General features: G+C 44.6%; 1 protein-coding gene across 1 annotated transcript in view; it reads left to right on the forward strand.

Moving 5' to 3' along the window:
• The window catches only part of LOC146197469 (uncharacterized), an 80,250-nt gene that overhangs the window by 46,261 nt on the left and 13,000 nt on the right, over window positions 1-20,989 (forward strand). The window contains exon 2 of the mRNA XM_084599301.1: window positions 7,203-7,419. Coding sequence (XP_084455427.1) covers window positions 7,250-7,419 — 170 coding nt within the window. The 5' untranslated portion in view covers window positions 7,203-7,249. The remainder of the gene's footprint in view (window positions 1-7,202; window positions 7,420-20,989) is intronic.

Raw genomic sequence — 20,989 nt, forward strand, 5'->3', positions numbered from 1 at the left:
GGGGTCCTCGCTTCGCAGCAGGGTCTCCCAGGCGTCTCTTCGCAAGTCCCTCAAGGTAGCTCCAATCCCGAGAAACATGGACCCTAACCTCCACCAAGGTAGAAGAGAAGCAAGGGCCAATTTTATTCAAAAAACATACGCTCCTGAAGACACGACTGTGTATGCAGACGCGTCCTCGAGAGGAGGACAGAACAAAATTGCAGTGGCCACGGTGGTCAATTCGTCTCTACGCGAAGTGACCAGCGCCTCTATCCGACACTGCACAGCAGCAGAGGCCGAGGAAGTAGCCATTTCTCTAGCGGTGGCGGAGGGCTATAGAGCTGGGCGGTCGCTAACGATACTCACGGACTCTCAAACAGCCTGTCGAAATTTCATGAATGGTAGGATTGGTCGTCACGCGCTTCGTATACTCCTCGAAGCGAGCGACAGATTTAAAAACCACGAAGAAAACAAGACCAGACACAAAATTATATGGGTACCGGGGCACATGGGGGTGGCAGGGAACCAAGAGGCTGACAGGATAGCTCGAGCATACACTACTTTCCGAGCATCCGACGGGTCCGCGGAACTTTTGCCAGCACCCAAGGCATACTCGGCCATACAGAAAACTATAGAGGAAGAAGAATGCGATATCCCCCACCGCACAGTTCTCTCACCAGAGAGGAAACTGTCATATGGAGACAATTACAGACGGGTTCATACCGAAACCTACACATACTAAACAAAATGCACCCTACCTTATACGCTGACAGATGTCCGTGGTGCTATGAAAAACCAACACTGTATCACATCACATGGGCATGTCAAAACATAGATGTGGTCCCCAAAATTCGAAACCCGAGTGCGGAGCAATGGGAGACTCTGCTGTCCAGCGACCGCTGCGAAGACCAGAAAGGTCTGGTACAGCGAGCCCAACGGACGGCAGCAGCCAGCGGAGCCCTGGACTGAGGGCAACCGACCATTGTAAAAAGTGGACGAAGTCGACGGAGAAGACTCTTGTGGATACAACAAGCAGACATCTCTGAAGACGTCCAAAAACCGCCAAATAATATAGGACTAAATAAAGTTTTTCCTCCTCCTCCTCCAGGCGTCTCTATCTATATTTTCTTTAGCTCCTGGGTTGTTGTTACATTCCCAAATAATATGATCTAGAGTGCCCCATCTCCCACATGTTATGCAATGTAGATCCTTTTCATCTTTTGAAATTGTTGCATATACCCAAAAGGGACTAATATGATTGCCCCCTTGTAGCCTCCTCCATGCAATTGCCTCCCCGTTTCCGAGGGAACGGTCTGGCGGCGGATAGACCCTTCTGCTTAGTTTATAGTGCTCTGTAACCTCTTTATACGAGATTAGGCTATCTTTTACATCCATGCAAGAGGGCTGCTCGGCAGCCGCCCGGTGATAGAGAGCTCGGGCAAACTCGTGAGCAGCCTCATTCCCTGCGATGGATTCATGTGCTGGTATCCATATAATTTCCACGTTGCGCTCAAGCGGCCTCGATTCGAGGACTCGTTTAGCTTCTTCTGATATCCTTCCCTTCCCAAAATTTCTGACCGCATTTTTGCTATCGCATAGTATGAATTTAGCCTTGGTACCGACACAAGCGAGCGCTACTGCCAATTCCTCCGCCGCGTTGGCGTCTCTCGTGCGGCTTGAAGCCGATACTACAGGTGCTCCTGTTCCGTCGACTACTGCGGATACGGCTGCTCCTTGCCGTCCACATGCAGCATCTACGTAGGCCACTTGTTCTGCTGTTTGTTCTCCCATTCTTTTCTCGTAGGCTCTGGCTCTATGCCCGCGCCTCTCTTTGTTATATTCGGGGTGCATATTTTTTGGCATAGGGATCTTTAACGTGCGCTGACATCACACAGCACACGGACGCCTCTTCGTTTCGTCTCCATGGAAACGCAGACGCCAAGGTCGGGTTCGAACCCGGGTTATAAACGCTAGTTAAGGTCTGCATACGTACGGTCTGTTTACAAAGCGGGATATACCGGGCATTGCATTTTTTTCTTTTCCTTCTAATATAGTTTTTCTTAAATTTTCTGTTGAGCGATAGCCCCTTTTCTTTTCAATTGATTTTGAATGCGATAACCTCTGGTTTCTCACATTTATTTCAGTATTTATGTTTTCTTAAGAGCTTTACAATAACAGTAGATTGCAGTATCAACTCTCTACGAAGGAAACATTGCTCCCAAATCTCTTGCGTGACCCCAGGCTAATGAGTGACGTCGATAACTACGCTGCCCCCACTTGTTATTTTTCTACGCTTCCACTAGCGTCTGGCCAGGATCGAAGCATCTACGAACGTCAATCATATTCCCGGCATGTTTTCTTGCGACCGGCGCACACTGGCAATACGTGCACGTGACAACGCGTGCGCCGTGGATAGGCCCTCCCTCGTCCACTGCTGGAACGCCGAAACGTCTTAAGAACGGCAACACAACAGCCTGATGTCATCAAAAGAGAGAACTATTAAGGCGAAAGCCTTCAATGGCTCATGCTGTCGTGGACAAAATGTGTCCCGCTTTTGAGGCGACTCTGATTGTCCGAGGCCGGATGACGTCATAGAGATATCGACCAATCACAGAGCACCCCCACAGTATGCGCGAACGCGTAACTTATATGGCCATATGTCAATTAATAACGAATTACTAATTAATGGTTAATTAACAAATTAATCAAGTATAGCTAATTACTTAATTGTATATCTACGTAATGCCGAACAGTCAATTAACTAATGTCTAATTAATTATTTAATTACTAATTAGTGTCACCTACGTAGCAGAATGCGGCACTGAGGCTTTCGCCTTTCACTACTTTAGTCGCTAAAGTCCCTCGTAATTTTTCCTTTTGCGGAGACAGGCACACCTTCTCTTCCGGCCTGCTTTTGATACAGATTACCGCCACAGGCCGCCATATCTCGTGGCAAAGTTAGCGTTAAAGCTATATGTTCGGCCAGATTTAACAGTCCATTAAGCTTATCTTGCTTTTTAAGTCGCGAAGTAATTTCGTGGCACCGTATGCTGGGACGTATAGGGATCAAACTCGTGGTCTGTAAGGAGCCGGAACCCACACGAGCGGCAATCTTGTCCGGCTCGTCTCCGGCAGCGGAATGATGGCGCTAAATCTATGGCGTTCGAGCGCTGCGCGGTAGTTACACATGTCCAGTGGGCCAACCGACGAAACGACGAGTCATCCTTGATTTTTTGCTCATATACCGGAATGAATTGTGGTCAGGTTGCCCTAACAATGATACATGATGTGCTACTCTGCTGTGGTTGAAGAAGAGAATAGTATATTTTGAGTGATGCGCAGACACAAGTAAAACTAATTGCTGGGCTATTTGGTGTATAGCTCATAAAAGAAAAGATTACAGTACTAACAAATAGAAGAAGTTTGTATGTGGTGTTGTTTCGAAAACGAAGTTGGATTCAGCGCCTGTCTTGTGTGCCTATTTGTGAGTGTGTTTGTTAGCGCTGTTAATTTTCCTTTTATGGACAAAAGAGGCATTCACGGCGGTGTGCACTAAAGAACAGCTTTCGAGCATAATGATGCGACCAGCATGCAGAGAAGCTGTCTGAACGGTCCCTCAACTGCCGCTGAATAATTTAACAGTTGCATTGAAAGAAGTTTTGTCCATGACCGATCAAAGCAGGGCGATTGAGTGAACTTCCCTTCATTCAGATTAAAAAGTTAATCGCAGCAACCACGTGTCCACGCAACCGAGCCCATTTTGCGAAGAGTACCGAACTATTTATTTATAAGAAGTAATTAATGAGATTGTATGTTAATGCTAGGCTTGCAACTTGAACGATGTCACCTAAGTGAGCAACGTGTTGTTTGTCGAATGCCAGTCTGTAGAGCCCTTTAGACATTTTTTTTTAATCATCGCAGCAGTGTATGTCATGTAATATATGGTTCGATTTCTTAACTTTTCTGCTACAAGTTTAAAGATACTGCGCGAAAGACGCTTGCACGGCTCTGGGATGTGCAGGAATAAGTGGTCACCGTTGCAACTGGCAAAAGAGAGCCCGCGGAAAGGAAAATTTTGAAATTGATTGATTGATTGATTGATTGATTGATTGATTGATTGATTGATTGATTGATTGATTGATTGATTGATTGATTGATTGAAAATAGTTTTTTCTGACTTCTCGGCTCGGGAATTGAGCGAAGAATGAAAATAGTCTCGTACGTTTGACTCTCAGGTTATGCTCAGTTTTTCGGTTTCTATTGTGCCTTCCTTCTGCCAGCCTCTTTCATTATGCTGCTGTTCGACAACCTCGATCCCTAAATTTACGCAGTGTCCCCGCTATAACCTCCATGCGTGTAGACGGATATAGTGCCAACTACTACCGAATCATTAGCGGCATCATGACGTGCGCATGCTATATCCTTCTCATAGTGCTATGCACCGGCCACGATGCGCCCCGCAGCCATAGACCACCGACATCATTGGCCTCAAACTACTATGCTGCTTCTGACTGGCGCGCTCGGAAAGACCCAGGATTGCGCCGCCCTTTGACCGTCTCCTCGTCCTGCCGAGCCGAGGAAATTTGTTTCATCACCCCCTTTCTCCCTTACTGCAAGGACATATCCTTACATTGGCCAAATGACCCCTTCATGAACGAGTATGCAACTGCAGAAAGGCGAGAAAAAAAGGAAGAGTCGTCAGCGAGCGAGACACCAGCCTGCAGCACTACCACCATTTTAGTGCCGAAGCAGAACAGCCTGGCCACGCCGCCCCTTAGTCGCGAGTCACAATGGCTTCCTGGCGCTCGGTGAAACGGGTGCACGAAGAAGGGCCACGCGAGAGGAGCAGCCCTTCTCGTGACGTGTCGAGATTCCAGGGAACCGGAAAGCGAACGCGCAACTTTTGAGCACAAAAGGCCTACACCGCCGCAGTTTCAGGCGGCGTAGCGAGCGAGCGCGTTAAGCTTGCGTGTGCGAAGTGAACGTGTAATAAGGGAGCGCTTTCTTCCTGCTCACTCGCTCTCCTTTGCTGCCTCTTTGTTTCCTTTTTTGTGTGCGCGTGTGTGTGAGTGTAAAGGAAACGACGTGCGCCAAAAGGGAGAAAGAAAGGTAAAAATGAGACGCCAAGAAGGAAGCCGCAAAGCGACGTGCAAGCTTTCAGGATTATATGTTCTTTGTCTTCCCTCTTGCCTTCTTTCTTGCTTAGCGTTATTCATCCCTGACAGTAACGATAGGGACGACAGGGAAAAGCTGAAGTGCAGCTGACACTGAAAACACGAGACAGGGCTGAAGTGCATCGCTTTCGTGCTTTGTGAACTTCCCCAGAATAAAAAAAAAAGAAAAGAAACAAAATGAGTATGGGACTCATTCATTCTGCTAAGTTCCTTTCGCGACTATCACCAAGCTTCCGCCGGCCCCGACGCATGTCGAGGACCTTCTTTCTTATTCTCTCGCGGCCATCAAAACGCATTCGATGCATCATCGGCAGCAAAAGTTTATGGGAGCTCGGGAAAAATGTTTATTTCAGTGCAGTTGTGTAATCCAGTCGCCTGATCTGTATATATCGAGGTGTGTGAGGGAATGCTTTATCCACTGGTAACACCAACACGCGACTGGGTTGAGATGCATAACTGCAAAAAATATTTTTCCGGTATCATGCGCCCCGAAAACTTTTGCTGCCGATGTTTCTTATGTGAATGCAGTAATGAACTATTACCGACTGACAACCAAGCTGAGCAGATAACGTTCCTTTGCTACGGAGCCTTGGCGATGTATGCTGAAGGTCTACGTTGCATCTGTTTTGTCTGTCACACCACCACGTCATATTTATGAAAACGGTCAGAGACTGGTAAAGAAGATAAATAGAGGCAAATACTATTACACAAAACGAATATAAAATATAATAATATACCACACAGTCTAACGTGTATCAATTCTTGACCGCTGACTGTGAGCTGGGAGCCGGTTAAAATGGAAATGAAAGCATATGCTTTCTATATAGAATTTCAGCCGCCAGCTTAGATAGCATCTCGCATCGTAAGAACGCCTCCAGACTGGCTCGCGCATGTCACTCTGACAATCGGGACAAGCCGGCTTGATGACGAAAGTACCGACCACCGTCGCCATGTTTGATCACTTTTGAGAATTCCTGTTGCAATTTGTTGGCATATGTGTAGGGGCCTGCCACTATACCGACAAAATGGTGAGGCGGCGATATGAAACATCTGCTGTGGATCTGCCCGGCTACGGAATCCGTGAGACAGTGCTACCTCATGAAATTAGGCCTGCAGTGGGACCTTGAATGTGACTATACCGCAAGTGGACACTAGATAATCAGTTTATAGGGAACATCGCCGAATTTTTAAGAGAGTCCAGTTTACACTCTCTTCTTTCTCCTACTTCCCGCTCCTTTTTTCACTGTGCCTGATGACAAACGTCTTGAATAAAAAAATAAAGAAAGTAAAGGTCCATATTCCGAGTTTGCTCATTTTCAGCAGTGTCGTTTCCTCTATGTCCGCCCTCATCTGACTGGTGGCAACCGAACTGACATCCGGTTCCGGAGTTTCCGCCGATGGCTTGAGCACTTCTGGAAACGACGCAAGATAGATAGATGGATTTATTGATAGGAAAAGGCAGAGAGGTTGGCCCGAATAATTCAAATCTGGCCTGCTACTCTGCACTGGGGAAGGGGAAGGAGAGAAGAAAGAAGGTCATGATGGGTGACGATGTGGGAGAAGGCATATGAAATATATATACAGACACAGCAGCTTGCTTTACAAACGTGAATCAAGTCCACTGGCGCTCAAATAACGGCAAAGAGCGCGCACTGCCTGGATGCCCTTCCCCTTGTCCTGCCAAGCGCCCAGCAGCAGTTCCTCCGACAGAGGCCTCTTGTCTAAATGCTTCAAGGAAGCAGCTAGCACATTTCTTTCGTTCGCATACTCTGGGCACACCAATAATACATGGTCCACAGTCTCTGGGATGCCACAAGTTAAACATTCCGGTGAGTCCATCTGTCCAATTAAATGTAAGTACTTGCGCGTGAAAGCCACGTTTAAACGAAGTCGATGTATCAAGCATGCCTGATGACGCGGAATATCACGCGGAAACGACGCAAACCCGTAATGCGAGCCAATGATTGCGCACTGCCAATTGGAATAACAAAAACTGTCGTTTAGCGCGGAAAGGCGCTATCGCGTGCTGTATCGTATGCCTCCTCGCAGGTGACTGCAGCGTCTTTTCGCCGATTTGACGTGAGAGAGAGAGTACGATGCGCGTCTACGTCCTCCTCCTGCTGGTGGCCGTGGTGCTGGTGGCGCTGCTGCTTCAGTCGAGCAGTGCCAAGCGGGCACAGCACGGTGGCGAAGGCAGTCCCGAGGGAGGCAGAAAGCACCACCACAAGGAGCGCCGCCACGACGCCAAGCACCACGAGGGCAAAGGGTGAGCCCAACTCATCTCGCTGCGTCCGTGCATGCGCGATCAAGGATGTGCTGCTTGCCGCAATCAGGGACGCAGGCAGGCTGGCGGAGCTCTGAAATGATTACCGATCGCCGCGACCCTAGCGACTGGATGTTCAATACTAAAATGAGGATGTGCAGTTAAAACATGGTGTCTTTTGAACGAATCAATTAAAAAAAAATGAATGAGGAGAGGCAGAGGCTTACTGTCAGAGATAGATCTGAGAAGAAAGACCAAACGCAAGCAGAATTTTCCTCCAGCTTTCTAGTGAGCAACTATAATGGCGCATGTTCGTCTCATGCAGATGATTCTGCGATGTGCATATTTTAAAAGTGTACTCAACATTTTCGAATATCGAATCCAGTATTCTCCTTTTCGAATGAGCCAAATAGTACATGTTCAAAATTATTCGAAACGAATCGAGTACAATCTAAAACTTTCGAATACTAGTTACCGACATTAAGTCAGATTTCGGGACGCCGTTTTTTGTTTTTGTTTTTTCTTCGAGGACTGTTTCAGAAACAGGTCCACTCGAACAGCATGTTTTGCGCGTACAGCAACAGGGCATGGTACATTCAGGTGTCATGGTCAATGAAGCCAGGCTTAATTCCATGCCCAATATCGGCGGCCATGACCCATTACTGTCCTCAAGTGCGAAGTCGTGTTAGCTTGTTTGTTTTTTGTTTGCCGCCGTCGCTGATAGCAAAAGGCAATTTTTGCGCACGACGGTCATGTTGCCAATACATGCTCATCCTCCTACAGAAAACTTGGTCTTCTTCGCCACAAACTTAAAAATGTTCCTTCCAGGGTAAAACAGTTAGCATACTACAGCCTCATCAGACCCAAACTGGTGTATGCTTGCACAGTCTGGGACCTTTACACCAAGAAGAATATTGTGGCATTGGAGATTATCCAGTAGAAAGCCGTACGCTTCATGTTTTCAAAGTACTGCACATCTGACTCTCCCTCCATTTTAAGGAATGAAAATTCCATCCCACAACTGCAAATGCGAAGAAAAATTCAGAGGCTAAAATTTCTATATTTGATAAAAAAAAAACAACCACAAACTTGCTATGAGCCCTGAACCATACCTTACGCCCCTTACAACACATCCAACAAGACATCATCATGCATAATCTTTAACTCTGTATCAAGCAAGAATCAATGCATTTAAGTATTCTTTTTTCCGTCGTACTGTTGAAGAATGGAACAAGCTGCCTTCTGATGTAATGTCTATTGAATCTATAGATAAATTGCTGGCGTTTTACCCATAGTCGTGTTTCATTTCATTTATTGTACCATCAGGGCTTTCGCATTACAGAGGGGGTGGGAGCAGTGAAACAAAACAAAATCAAGTACAAGTGGAAGCGTGACGAAAAACGATACTGTTGAAAATAGCTCAAAACGAAATTCAACAAAAGGAATACAGGTATACATGAGTCAATAAAAAGCAACCAAACGAAAACATGCAAAATAAATTCGTGAAACAACTAGGGATTAATCAAATTCCAACAGTGCGATTAATGTAGCTCTGAAACGCGCAGTGTCGATGATGCAAGTAGCTGTCTGTGAGAGACGGTTCCAGTCCTTGTATGTTTTAGAAAGGAAGGAATTAGAGTAGGTCACTGTCCTACAGTGGGGAACAGCAACTTTATGAATATGGTCGACGCGAAGCGAGATGAAAGATGGCTCTTCATTTATTTATTTATTTATTTATTTATTTATTTATTTATTTATTTATTTATTTATTTATTTATTTATTTATTTATTTATTTATTTATTTATTTATTTATTTATTTATTTATTTATTTATTTATTTATTTATTTATTTATTTATTTATTTATTTATTTATTTATTTATTTATTTATTTATTTATTTATTTATTTATTTATTTATTTATTTATTTATTTATTTATTTATTTATTTATTTATTTATTTATTTATTTATTTATTTATTTATTTATTTATTTATTTATTTATTTATTTATTTATTTATTTATTTATTTATTTATTTATTTATTTATTTATTTATTTATTTATTTATTTATTTATTTATTTATTTATTTATTTATTCCTCAAAGGTCTCTGATGAGACATTACATGAGGGAGTGGGCGTTACAGGGCATATAAGTATAACAAAAATCGTAATGAGATGTTTCGATGATGCGCTTGAAAATTTTGGGGTCGATGATCAATAAGATGTTTTCAATGAGCCGTTTGAATATTTTGGGGTCGATGACTGTAGCGACTTCGGTGGGCAGGCCATTCCAGTCCTGTGCGGTGCGCAAGAAAAAATATTGCTGAAAAGTAGTAGTGTGAGCTTGAGGGGGATACACTACATTAATGTGGCTGGAGCGGGAGATACGGTGGGCTCTCTTTATGTACGTGTTATCAGATGGCAAAGAATAAAAAAAATTATGAAAAAGGTTAAGACGCGCGATTCTACGCCGTGAGGCTAGGGAGGGTAAGTTTAATTGTGCTTTTAGTGCCGAAATACTCGAATAGTAGGAATAATTTGACAAAATGAATCTTGTTGCTCTGTTCTGAACTGATTAGAGGGCATTAGTAAGGTTATTTTGGTATGGGTCAAAAATAGCATTAGCATACTCTAGTTTAGGACGCACAAACGTTTGGAAAGCAAGTTGTTTAATAGGGGGAGAAGCGATAGAAAGGTTACGTCGTATATAACCTAGAGCGCGGTTAGCAGAATTTATTATCTGGTTAGTATGCTGTATCCATGTTAGGTCACATGAAATATGTACACCGAGGTATTTCACTGATTCAGTTTTTGCAATCTGGATGTTATTGATGCAGTAATCGGGAGCAATGTAGTTACGACACATGTAGCCTTCAACTGAGCGTTGTGGTAATATAGCTTGTGGAAAAGACAAATGCGTGACAAGTTACGGCGAGTAGATAGTAATTGAAGCGTGAGGTTAGATTTCATACGCATAACACTTGCTGTCCGATGATAATCTCCAACTATGAAACGGGTGCTTCGATTCTGCACAGCCTCTAGTTCATTTATTAATGTGATATTACCGGGGTCCCAGATAGAGGATGCATACTCGAGTTGCGGACGGGTAAGTGTAGTGTACAATAACATTTTCAGTGAAGGTGGCGATAAAGAGAAATTTCTGCGGGCATACTCAAGCATGCGGTTAGCCTTCGAAGTGATTTGCTTGATGTGAAACTTTTCAAGAAAGATTATAACATATGTTAATGCCAAGGTATTTGCAGAATGATACCTATTCGAGACGAGTGCTATTAAGAAAGTAGTCTGGATCTATTTGTTGGTTACGAGTGACGCGCATGCATTTGCATTTAGATATGCTTAATTCCTTCTTCCATGATTGACACCAGTCAAATATTTTATTTAAATCAGTTTGCAATGTCATTCGTGTTATTAATTACTCTATAAATTACGCAGTCGACGGCAAACAAGCAGATTTTAGATTAGATATAAAGAGGCAAGTCATTTATGTAGATCAAAAATAATAATGGCCCAAGAACCGATCCTTGTGGCACGCCTGAATGTACAGGGGCTGATTATGAGTCGTGATTGTCTACACAGACGAACTGAGTGCGGTTACTAAGGAAGGTCACGAATCCAATTGAGTATGTTAGGATCAAGGTTAAGTTGGCTCAGTTTTAAAAGCAAAAGATAATGACTGACTTTATCAAAGGCCTTTTAAAAATCTAAGAATAGGCAATCTTTTATGAATCCAGAGTCTAGAGAGACATGAAGGTCATTAGTGAAGGTCATTAACTGTGTTTCACACGAAAAGAATTGGCAAAGTCCATGCTGCTTTGAGTAAAGAACTGGTCTAATTGGAACATGTCTAATTATAATTTGCTGGTCATTTATGTTTAGTATGTTACTTTTGGTGAGTTCATATTTCACTACATTGTATTCTTTTTGCCCCTCCTGCTACAGCCCAGTTAGGGCGTGCAGTATTTGGTAAATAAATAAATAAATAAACATGAAGTGTACATAAGTAATCAATTTTGTGCTGCGTGCCCCCGCTGGAGAACACTTGTGGCTTTCGACAGATGGCTCGGCCGCTAACCCCGCATTATATATATATATATATATATATATATATATATATATATATATATATATATATATATATATATATATATATATATATATATATATATATGTGTGTGTGTGTGTGTGTGTGTGTGTGTGTGTGTGTGTGTGTGTGTGTGTGTGTGTGTGTGTGTGTGTGTGTGTGTGTGTGTGTGTGTGTGTGTGTGTGTGTGTGTGTGTGTGTGTGTGTGTGTGTGTGTGTGTGTGTGTGTGTGTGTGTGTGTGTGTGTGTGTGTGTGTGTGTGTGTGTGTGTGTGTGTGTGTGTGTGTGTGTGTGTGTGTGTGTGTGTGTGTGTGTGTGTGTGTGTGTGTGTGTGTGTGTGAAAGGTATTATTCGAACACCCTCAAGTATGTTCATCAACCAATTACACTTCAGGAATACCACATATGCCAGCGTTCGCACTAACTCAATTCGATGGTACAAGTGCGAAGTGGTACAAGCAGACATGCGGTTGTCTTTCTGGGTCAGTTGCGGGCCCGCGGATGTTCTGGTTAGGTAAGCAGAAAATACTGCACAAGGAATTTTGCTTCGGCCACCTGCATGTCGCCTGCTTCGATATCGACCGCACAAGCCGGAACATTCTTTCTACCGCTTCCCCGCCAACTGAAAGTTTTATAGTTGCTCCTGATCTTCGTTAAAAACCCCGAAGCCACGTCGATTTCTTCCCGCATTTAGAGCGTTCGATTTCGTAACGGATTGACGGACGGCCGTGCAATATGTATACCATTGGACACGACGCAGTTATGTAACATCAAACTCGTAATAAACAGCTGGCACGAGAAGCGCTCACCATTGGGCACAAATCGGCTCAAAGATCGTGTTTTGTTTTCCTCGCAGTGCATCGATTCAATCATTAAAGAAAATGTAAAAAAAAAAAGATGTAGAAACTAAACGTGGCCTCTACACCAAATCCTCCTCCTATGCAACGAAGAGCACAAGTTGACGTGGTTAAACATTTACCCAGACACGATCGATTTTAAACCGTTTTTTTTTTTTTTTTCCTTGGCTGTCGACGGTGATTTGCAATCTTGGACGGCACTTCCCCTCCACTTTTGAAAGCGATGAAAAGAGCGCTATTATGTTACGCGGCTTCAACGGCTGAGCATCATGCCCTCGACGTTCACTTGAGTCAACGCAAAAGCGCAGAAAAAGGACGCATATTACCAAGTTCCTATTTACCCCGCGCTCCAGCTTAACGAAACCATAATTCTGTTACGTGCACTCTGCACCTGCCGGCGCCCCTCTCGAAGCGCCTCAAAGAGATTTCGATCTATTTGGTCCTCCTTTTCCCGCTCAGTTTTTGCCTTTATTTTTTTTCTTTCGCGAGCAGTCCTCTCCTAAGGCGCACGCTTCAGTGAAGTCGGAACGAAAGTCCCAAGAAATGGATGGCAAAGATAGTTCGGTGAAAATCATGAAGCCCAAAACGCGATGTGTACTATTCTCCTTTTCTTGCTACGCTTGTGCCTATTTCACTTTTTGTCTTGAGTTTTTGTTTCCAAAAAGAGGCGCAACAGCTTTCTAAAGAGAGCAACGACAATGGACGCGCAAACCGCGGCAGGTTCTTTCACCGCCGTTGCTTCTGCCGTCGCGGGGCTGATGTCCGACCCTCCTCCTCTCTCTCCTCCGGCGCCGCGATGCGAGAAAAAACAAGAAGAGACCGCGGCGCCCCGTGCGGCTTTATTTACTCTTGTTTTTTCCACGCAGTAGAAGCGGCAATAGCAGCACTACTGTAGCAGCACGCTAGAGGCAATTCAGACCCAACGAAGGGGACTTGTGCTCGCGCCGCGGGCCGCGCGAGATGAAGGCATTTGAAAAAGTAGGCTGAGGTGGGGAATGGGGGGAGCAGCGTGTTCAATACCCAGCAGCGCACGACTAGAGAACTCAGTACACAAGACCGCAGCGCGCGCCTGCAACCGCCCGGCGGGCTCTCCTCCGGCACATACTGTAGTCGCGGCTCCCAAGAAAATGCAGCTGTTGGGACATCGCTCCAGGTAGGACCCGATCCCAGCCAAGAAGCGCACCGGCCTAGCCTTTTCTTTTTTCCATATTTTCCTACCTCGCTTCTATCCCAGGAAATGGCCCTGCCCGGGCAACGTGTGCTCAGAGTCGAGATCGGAGACGAAAAATGCATAAATAAAAAATCGAACCCGTTTTCTCTCCTGCCGAACATTTATCGCGGTACGCGGAGCACGTTGAGGGTTACTTTTTTGCAACGGCAAGAAAGGAGAAACGAGAGCAACGGAAGAGGGTGAGTGGTGTTTACCTGCCAAGCGCTGAAGATGTGCGAAGAAGCCTAAAGCGGAGGGCGGCCGCGCCAGCTGCAGACGAAGCGGCGGAATCGCCTACGACGCGACGCCGGCGATAGAAGTTGCTCCCTTCTTATTTATTCGCGAGCTGCAGCAACGCCGAACTTTCATCTCTTCCTTCTTTGAGCCTGTCCGGACTCTGACGCCAGTGTGCGACACTTTATTTTATTTTAGAGCACTCTTGCTCCCAGACGCCATGCCTCCAGAGCGGTTCAGTCGCCTGTTTCTGGAGTTTGTCTGCAACATTATCTTTTAGTGTGTGCTTTATTTTTCATCTGCGCCCTACCTCGCGTATGCTGTCTAGGAAAACTGCAGAAAGCTGCATGCAGTGCTAAACCTTCGCAATGTACTCCGTGAACCTATACGGCTATGTCGTGCGCCTACATGGAATGCATATTCCTGTTATGGTCTTGAGGATTTTAACATACGTGCGGATATGGATGAAAAGGACTTAACGTACAGCTTAGCTGTAATGCCCGGGTCTTTTTATTCCGCTTAACCGGACTGACTGCACTCGCATGCGCAGGGGGGTGTTCTGTAACGAAACTATGCGCAAAGCTCGTCAACAGCTAGAGGGAGATAGATAGATAAACACTTTATTTAAGAGCGCAAATTAAGCACTCAACATATCCTGCGCCTGGTTAACCAAGACAAGTTGATCTTCCAGTTTTGCCGACGATAGCCAGACACTCCAGGAGGGGGTGAAGGGAAGGGTATATGTAGGGACTGGACTGGGCGACTGGACAGGAGAAGAGGCAGTTTTCTAGACTGGCATACAGCACCGGACAGTTGGAACAGGAACGGTCATAACGAAGACGGAAATGAAATTGTCGGGAAGGTGTAATAAAGGTGTTCGTTTGAATCCTGCGAATTATACGTGCTTGAGCAACGTTGAGATGTCTATGGGGACAGGGTACGTGCTTATATGACGTTTTTAGTTGGCGGTAGCGTTCCGTCTATGTCTTCATAATATCCTTTTTAGCCAGAAACGGGAGCCTCACATTTATGAGCGCAGGAGCTATAAAGCTGTCCCTCTTTCCAGGCAGCTGTCTGGTGAAGCTTAGCGAATACATGCGCTGAATAAAAAAAAAAAAAAAAAAAAGAAGAAGTCTTACCCACAGTATTAAAGCAGAGCAATCTGCTTTTAGAAAAGCGGCCGAAGAAGGCAGGAGGCAACGTTGACAAGCTGACAGTAAAGACAATAGGCTGCAGGTAACCGAATGCACACCGACGAAAACAAACAAAAAAGCAAAAAGTACTAGCCGACGAAGACAGACGTCTAGGCGCGCAGGGAGCGTCTCCGGATATCACATTCCATCGGAACCGTGTTCCCTTGGGACAGAGCTTCACAGGCAGCGTGGTTAAGTTGGCCTGGCAGGATTGGCATTCCGCTCAGGCCGTCCAGCTAACAATGGCCCGTCCTGTCCAGTCCTGCGCGGAAACAAGTTTGACGAATTCGAAGAGCGACAAGGTCGAAACCCGCGGATACTGGTGTGCGCTATCTCCTTGCACTCGTAGACTCGGCGTGTTATTTCGGAGCGCTTTCATCTTTTGTAATGATTTATCTGTACTGTAATCCAACGGATATAAGACACGTATTTTCCTGCTCGTGCCGCCGAGAAGCGCGCCTAAACATGTCGCACGAAAAGCTTGTCCGCATTTAGGATGCTCAGCGACGCATCGAAATAGTCCCCACGCCTGATGACTGCGGAAGACATACATTTGCCCTCTGTCGCGGCGTAATAGGTAATGCACTCGAATCCAGACCCAGTTCAACGGCTTAACGTGAAAGACATCTTGCGGGTAGAGAAAAAGTCCCATCGGCTTTTCATTCATTTAGAAGCCCTTCGGTTGGGACCACCGGCTATCTTCTCCGCGCATTAGACGCCCCTCCATATTATTTGTGCCCAAACGTTCAGGCGAGTTCGATCCCTAATCTAGTTGCTTCGTATTGCTCAGCAAACGTCCTTCGGCAATCTTGGACGTTCATAGAAGCAGTCTCCGTTCAGGGCGCTGGAAGCGCGAAAAATGTTACTAGGCTCATGGGTGTGCGAAGGAAGAGTACTTCCTAGAGCTTGAACGAATAAAGATAGGAGAAAAAGAATGACTGTATGAGATAAAGGAGGAAAATATGAACTCAGAAACCAAGTTTAATTACTGTAGACTAATTATTTAATTATAGGAGCCACAAATGTCAAATTTACGTCTAGAGCCGGACGACTATATAGTCAGGGAACGTGGAAACAGTTGTTTGGATGTCGAAATAGTACAAAAATATTAAAATTGGGTTAAAAACTCCGAATTTGTGTCCAGTTAGAATAAGAAGTGTAATTAACACTTATGATCACTGAAGGACCTATAATTTGTGTCACAAAACGAAGAAACTTGGATGGTGACGTCACATCCGGCGAAAAGACGTCGAGGCAGTGTAAGGTCTCGAAAAAAAAGAGTAAAAAAAATGACGGATTTGTGTCGAATTAGATTGCTTACAAAAAGCGTCTAATTAAGCGTAACGCAAATGAAAACAATGCAAACAGAATAAGGAAGCAAATGAGTACAATGAGTCACGTAAGGGTTTTCACCTTACTACAGTTAAGACCATCGGTGATCCTCTTCAAACTACATGTCCTGCCCATGCCCATTTCTTCTTTTTGATGTCCACTAGAATGTCAGTAACTTGAGTTATTTCTCTCACCCACTCTGCACGCTTCCTATCTCTTAATGTTACCCCTAAAATTTTTCGTTCCATAGCCCTCTGCGTTTTCCTCAACTTAAGTAGAACCCTCTTGGTTAGCCTCCACGTTTCAGCCCCATAGGTGAATACAGGTAAGATGCAACTGTCGTATACTTTCCTCTTGAGCGATACCGGTAAGCTGCTAGTCATAATCTGCGAGTGCTTGCCAAATGCTCTCCGATGGTCGCTTAGGGTAACAAACTGGATTCCAAAGGAAGGAAAGCGTAGAAGGGGGCGGCAGAAAGTTAGGTGGGCGGATGAGGTTAAGTAAGAAGTTCGCAGGGGTCAAGTAGATGCAGCTAGCACAAAACCGGGTTAATTGGAGAAATATGGGAGAGGCCTTCGCCCTGCAGTGGGTATAGTCAGGTTTATTATTATTATTATTATTATTATTATTATTATTATTATTATTATTATTATTATTATTATTATTATTATTATTATTATTATTATTATTACACTTAAGACGTATCTAAGTGGTTCCAACGAATTTTTCATCTCTTCACGACTCTGCCTACGAAAAAGAATAATGCAAAACGATGCCACCACTCAACATAGAAAGTCGGGAATTGTTTTTTTGTTGCCTGCTGTATTGGTTGTGAAACACTCTCGCGTCTTTACAGTTCCTGGAGCAACACAAGCCGTACGCGAGACATGCGTCGGTTGCGAGCGAGTTGCTTTAGCTGAATAGCGTTTTCGCGCCATCCGGATGCGTAAGATTACGGTGAGCGGAAGTCGGCCATCAGGGGTGAGGTGGGACTGGTAAAAAGGCATATGGATACCCGCATGACAGGCTTATTTAGCGTGCTACCGGACACGAGGGCCCAGAGATCACGCCAGCTGTAAGCGTTCCGCCACTCAACAACACCGACGCCTGTGGGGCGTTTACACTAGACATTACGTCCCTTCAAGGAGTATATCAATTTACTTTGCGCAACTATTCAGTTTTGACTTCCACACCAGGTAATGCTATGTACTGTTGATGTTACAAAGTTATACATATATCTACAGAACATCTTTGTATTTCTCTGTATTGAATCACAAAATAAATAAACAATGGGCGATGCGTAAGCTTGCCCCTTTAGGTACACTTTTATTTGTGCAGACTCGATCATTGTCATGCAGTCTTAAGACACGCCATTATTTGACAGACCACCGGAAATATAAATCCCCGCTTTAACCTTAAGCAAGACGTTCGACTGTGTCCGCGTGGCATGCACGGGTAGCGTGTCTATATTGGGATCAAATGGCCCTTGAAGGCTGGATCCCGATTACAGTATCAAATCTCAAAGGCAAAGCCGGAGTAAGAAGAAAGGAATAAAAGCCTAATCGTCACCTGAACAGTGTGTCTTGCCTATACAATAGAGCTAAACCAAACGCTTAACCACAAGCGTAGGCATGCCGCCGTTGCTTTCGAAATTCAACTATAAGGTTAACCAGAGCTGAACCACAGGCAACTTTTTTTCGAGCCATCAGCATAAATCGTGACCACTACAAATTGCTGAGAACCCGTGCCCCTCGGCACGGGTTATCAGCAATGCGACCATGAAGATCATGGCTTGCAGGCCTATTCGCCGCGAGATCGACCTAGAGGTGGCGCCACCATCACTCCGGTAGTGTGGATCGGCAGCCGACGGCGCTCGCAGAAACGCACGCTGCGTAGGTCTGCTTCCGAGTTTACGGCGGGTTTGTTGGCGATGAAAACGTGTCTTCTGCAGTATTTCTGCAATATTGCAGAGAAAGATCCAATGATTTCGCCAATGCAGCAGAAGAAGAGCGGATTTTAGGAAAACAAAGCACGCAACCATCAGACTTCCAGATTTACTCTGCACGTTTCTTGCGCTGTACCGCGCTCACGCGCCTAATGCTTGGGCCTGCCTAATGACAGCTTTGTTTTTCTTATCGACTTTTAAACAGTTTGCGCGTGTTTCATGCGAGTGAGACCGGCAAATTTAGTGTCAAGCCCACGCAGATGCCTGCAATACTTTAGATTGAATTGAGAAAGCCTGGTTCATATATTATATCGTACTTGACTCGAGTATTAAGCAGAATAAATGTAGCATTGGCAGCGCACTGCATGGCGAGTTGCTTTAGACTGAGTGCACATTAACTCTGGCCCCAGGCAACCACGCACAAGTATTTCCCAAAAATGAGATCACGCCGACACTATACAGGAAACCTCGCCGCACAGGAAAGCTGATTGTTCACGTGTACAGCGCTGAGTGGATTGAATTTACCGAGATGCTTTTTGCGGCCACTGTCATAGAATGTGATAGTGTATTACTGCATGCGTCACTAACTGTAAATGATTTCCTGAAACCGAGGAAAGTATAAGGGATTTCTGATATGTGTGATGTTAATATATAACGGTAAATTAGTAGTGTAATTATTTTGTTTTGAAATGCCAATAAATTTCACCGTGTGAGAAGTTTTACACACTTGACAGAATTTACAATAATCAGCGATTAATTTTCAGTAACGTTAAAGTACAAGCTACGAATTACTCGCTGCGAAGACATCGTTATAAACTGCGCATGGGCACTGTCATGTTCTAGGAAGAAATTTTACAGGCTGAAAATTTCTTTATCACTATTTATTTAGCAGTGACTAAATCTTGTGCGAAGTAAAATATTAGGATTGTTTCCAAAACAGATGCCGGATATAAAACTATTCCGAAAGAAATGGAGGTCATCTTATCATGCGACTATAAAGATGTATTTATTCCCGAACTAAACACTGATATTTAAGCCCGCATGAAGCTGTTTTACTCCCCTTGTCAGAAACGACGAGTTTGCTCGGAAAGCGGCACTTGGACGAAAAGGGATTATAATGATTATAATAAGCTACCAGTAAAGTACATTAATCTAGGTGTATTATGTAATACTTAGGGTAACAATTTGGTGCAGGGAATATATTTCTCGAACATTCGAGCATTTCTCTAAAGCAAAATGTGCTCACTAAAACTTTTACGGATGCACAGAAGCCTTCAACAAAAAAAAAAAAATGCATATTGGCCCGGGTTTAACGCATGAAAGCGGCATCAGTTATGACGGATGATTGCAGAGGCTGGTTTTGGTGTCTTTTTTTTTTTTTCATTGTTAACACCACATTTATCACGTGGGATTGTTTATTGTGTAGTCAAATCCCGCAGCAGAGGAGCGCCTTTCGAAACGGTTGTGATTGAATCCCCTGTTCTCGAAACAAGCAATCGCCATACGCCCTAGAAACAAGCCCTTACCATATTGAGACACCGCGACAGAGGTTTAAAAGAAAAAAAAAAAAAAAGTACTCACACAACTCTATCGTGAATACAGAAGGCATAGTAGGCATAGAGTGGTCTGTTTAAACTGCATTCTGCTATATGAAGCAGTCTGCGGTTGCATATGTTTCAGTAGCTGCGGTATTCCAAACAGAAACGGTAATATGCGATTTCTAAGCGTTTGCATTAACTTTTATTAACGGCAGCGACCTGTTTTGCTTTGACACGGCGGTAACGACAGTACCACTTCGTTTGAGACATTGCATGTCAAAGGATCTCAAGCGCCGAAGACCGCGATAGATGATGTCCTTACCCAAGCATGACATGCTCGATACAGACAAGTATTATTTTCTTTAATGAAGCGTGGGGTTATAGAGTGTTCATATTTTTTATTTTTTTGCAAGAGGCCTATAGGTAAGCAAAAGCTCACAGGAACCGCGAAACAAACAAAAACACTCCTGTACACGCCGCACGCGCGTAAATCACTGCGGGCTAGCATGCGACGAGAAAACGCATCCACACTGAGTAGGTTTCGCCGCTGAGCCGCAAGGTGGCGACTCTGCTCGATCGCGAGGCCAACACATATCTCGCCTGCTACGTGATGGTCTCGAGCTCGATGATTCTACAGGGACCAAGATAAAATCAAACGTTCTCATCTCTGCACTGCTACAAGCTACAATAATACAAATTTATTTCAGCTGTTTGATGGTAACCCTGGTTGATTATTGGTCAGGCAGGCATGTACAGCACAAGAAAGCTTGAAACTGGCGAGCTCTAAATAGGGTGGTAAATGATGCTATCGCGTTTGGGCTAACTACCATAAAGTGCACTGCAACACTGCAGGCCATTCGTGCCCTAACTTGCGCCTAGTATTAACTTTTGCTAGAATATCCCATCTGCTCGTGCGAGCGGTCATTATCGTCGTAATAAATGCTGCAACCCGAAACCCCGTGGAGCGTTCGATGCGTCCTTAAATGTAGCGGTTGAAAAGCACAATCGACAACAAAAAAGCTTCAAAACTGTACATCGAGCGCACGCACGCTGAAAGGGAGTTGAGCCTCCCTGCAAAGAACAAAATACACTTTCTTTAGTGCCGCTTACGATCAGGTCTTCAAGTACACCGTATCGCGCCCCTCCAAGTGCACCCACCCTCCC

The sequence above is a fragment of the Amblyomma maculatum genome, chromosome 3, assembly GCF_055883805.1.
Source record: "Amblyomma maculatum isolate TAMU_Amacu chromosome 3, ASM5588380v1, whole genome shotgun sequence".
Taxonomy (NCBI): domain Eukaryota; kingdom Metazoa; phylum Arthropoda; class Arachnida; order Ixodida; family Ixodidae; genus Amblyomma; species Amblyomma maculatum.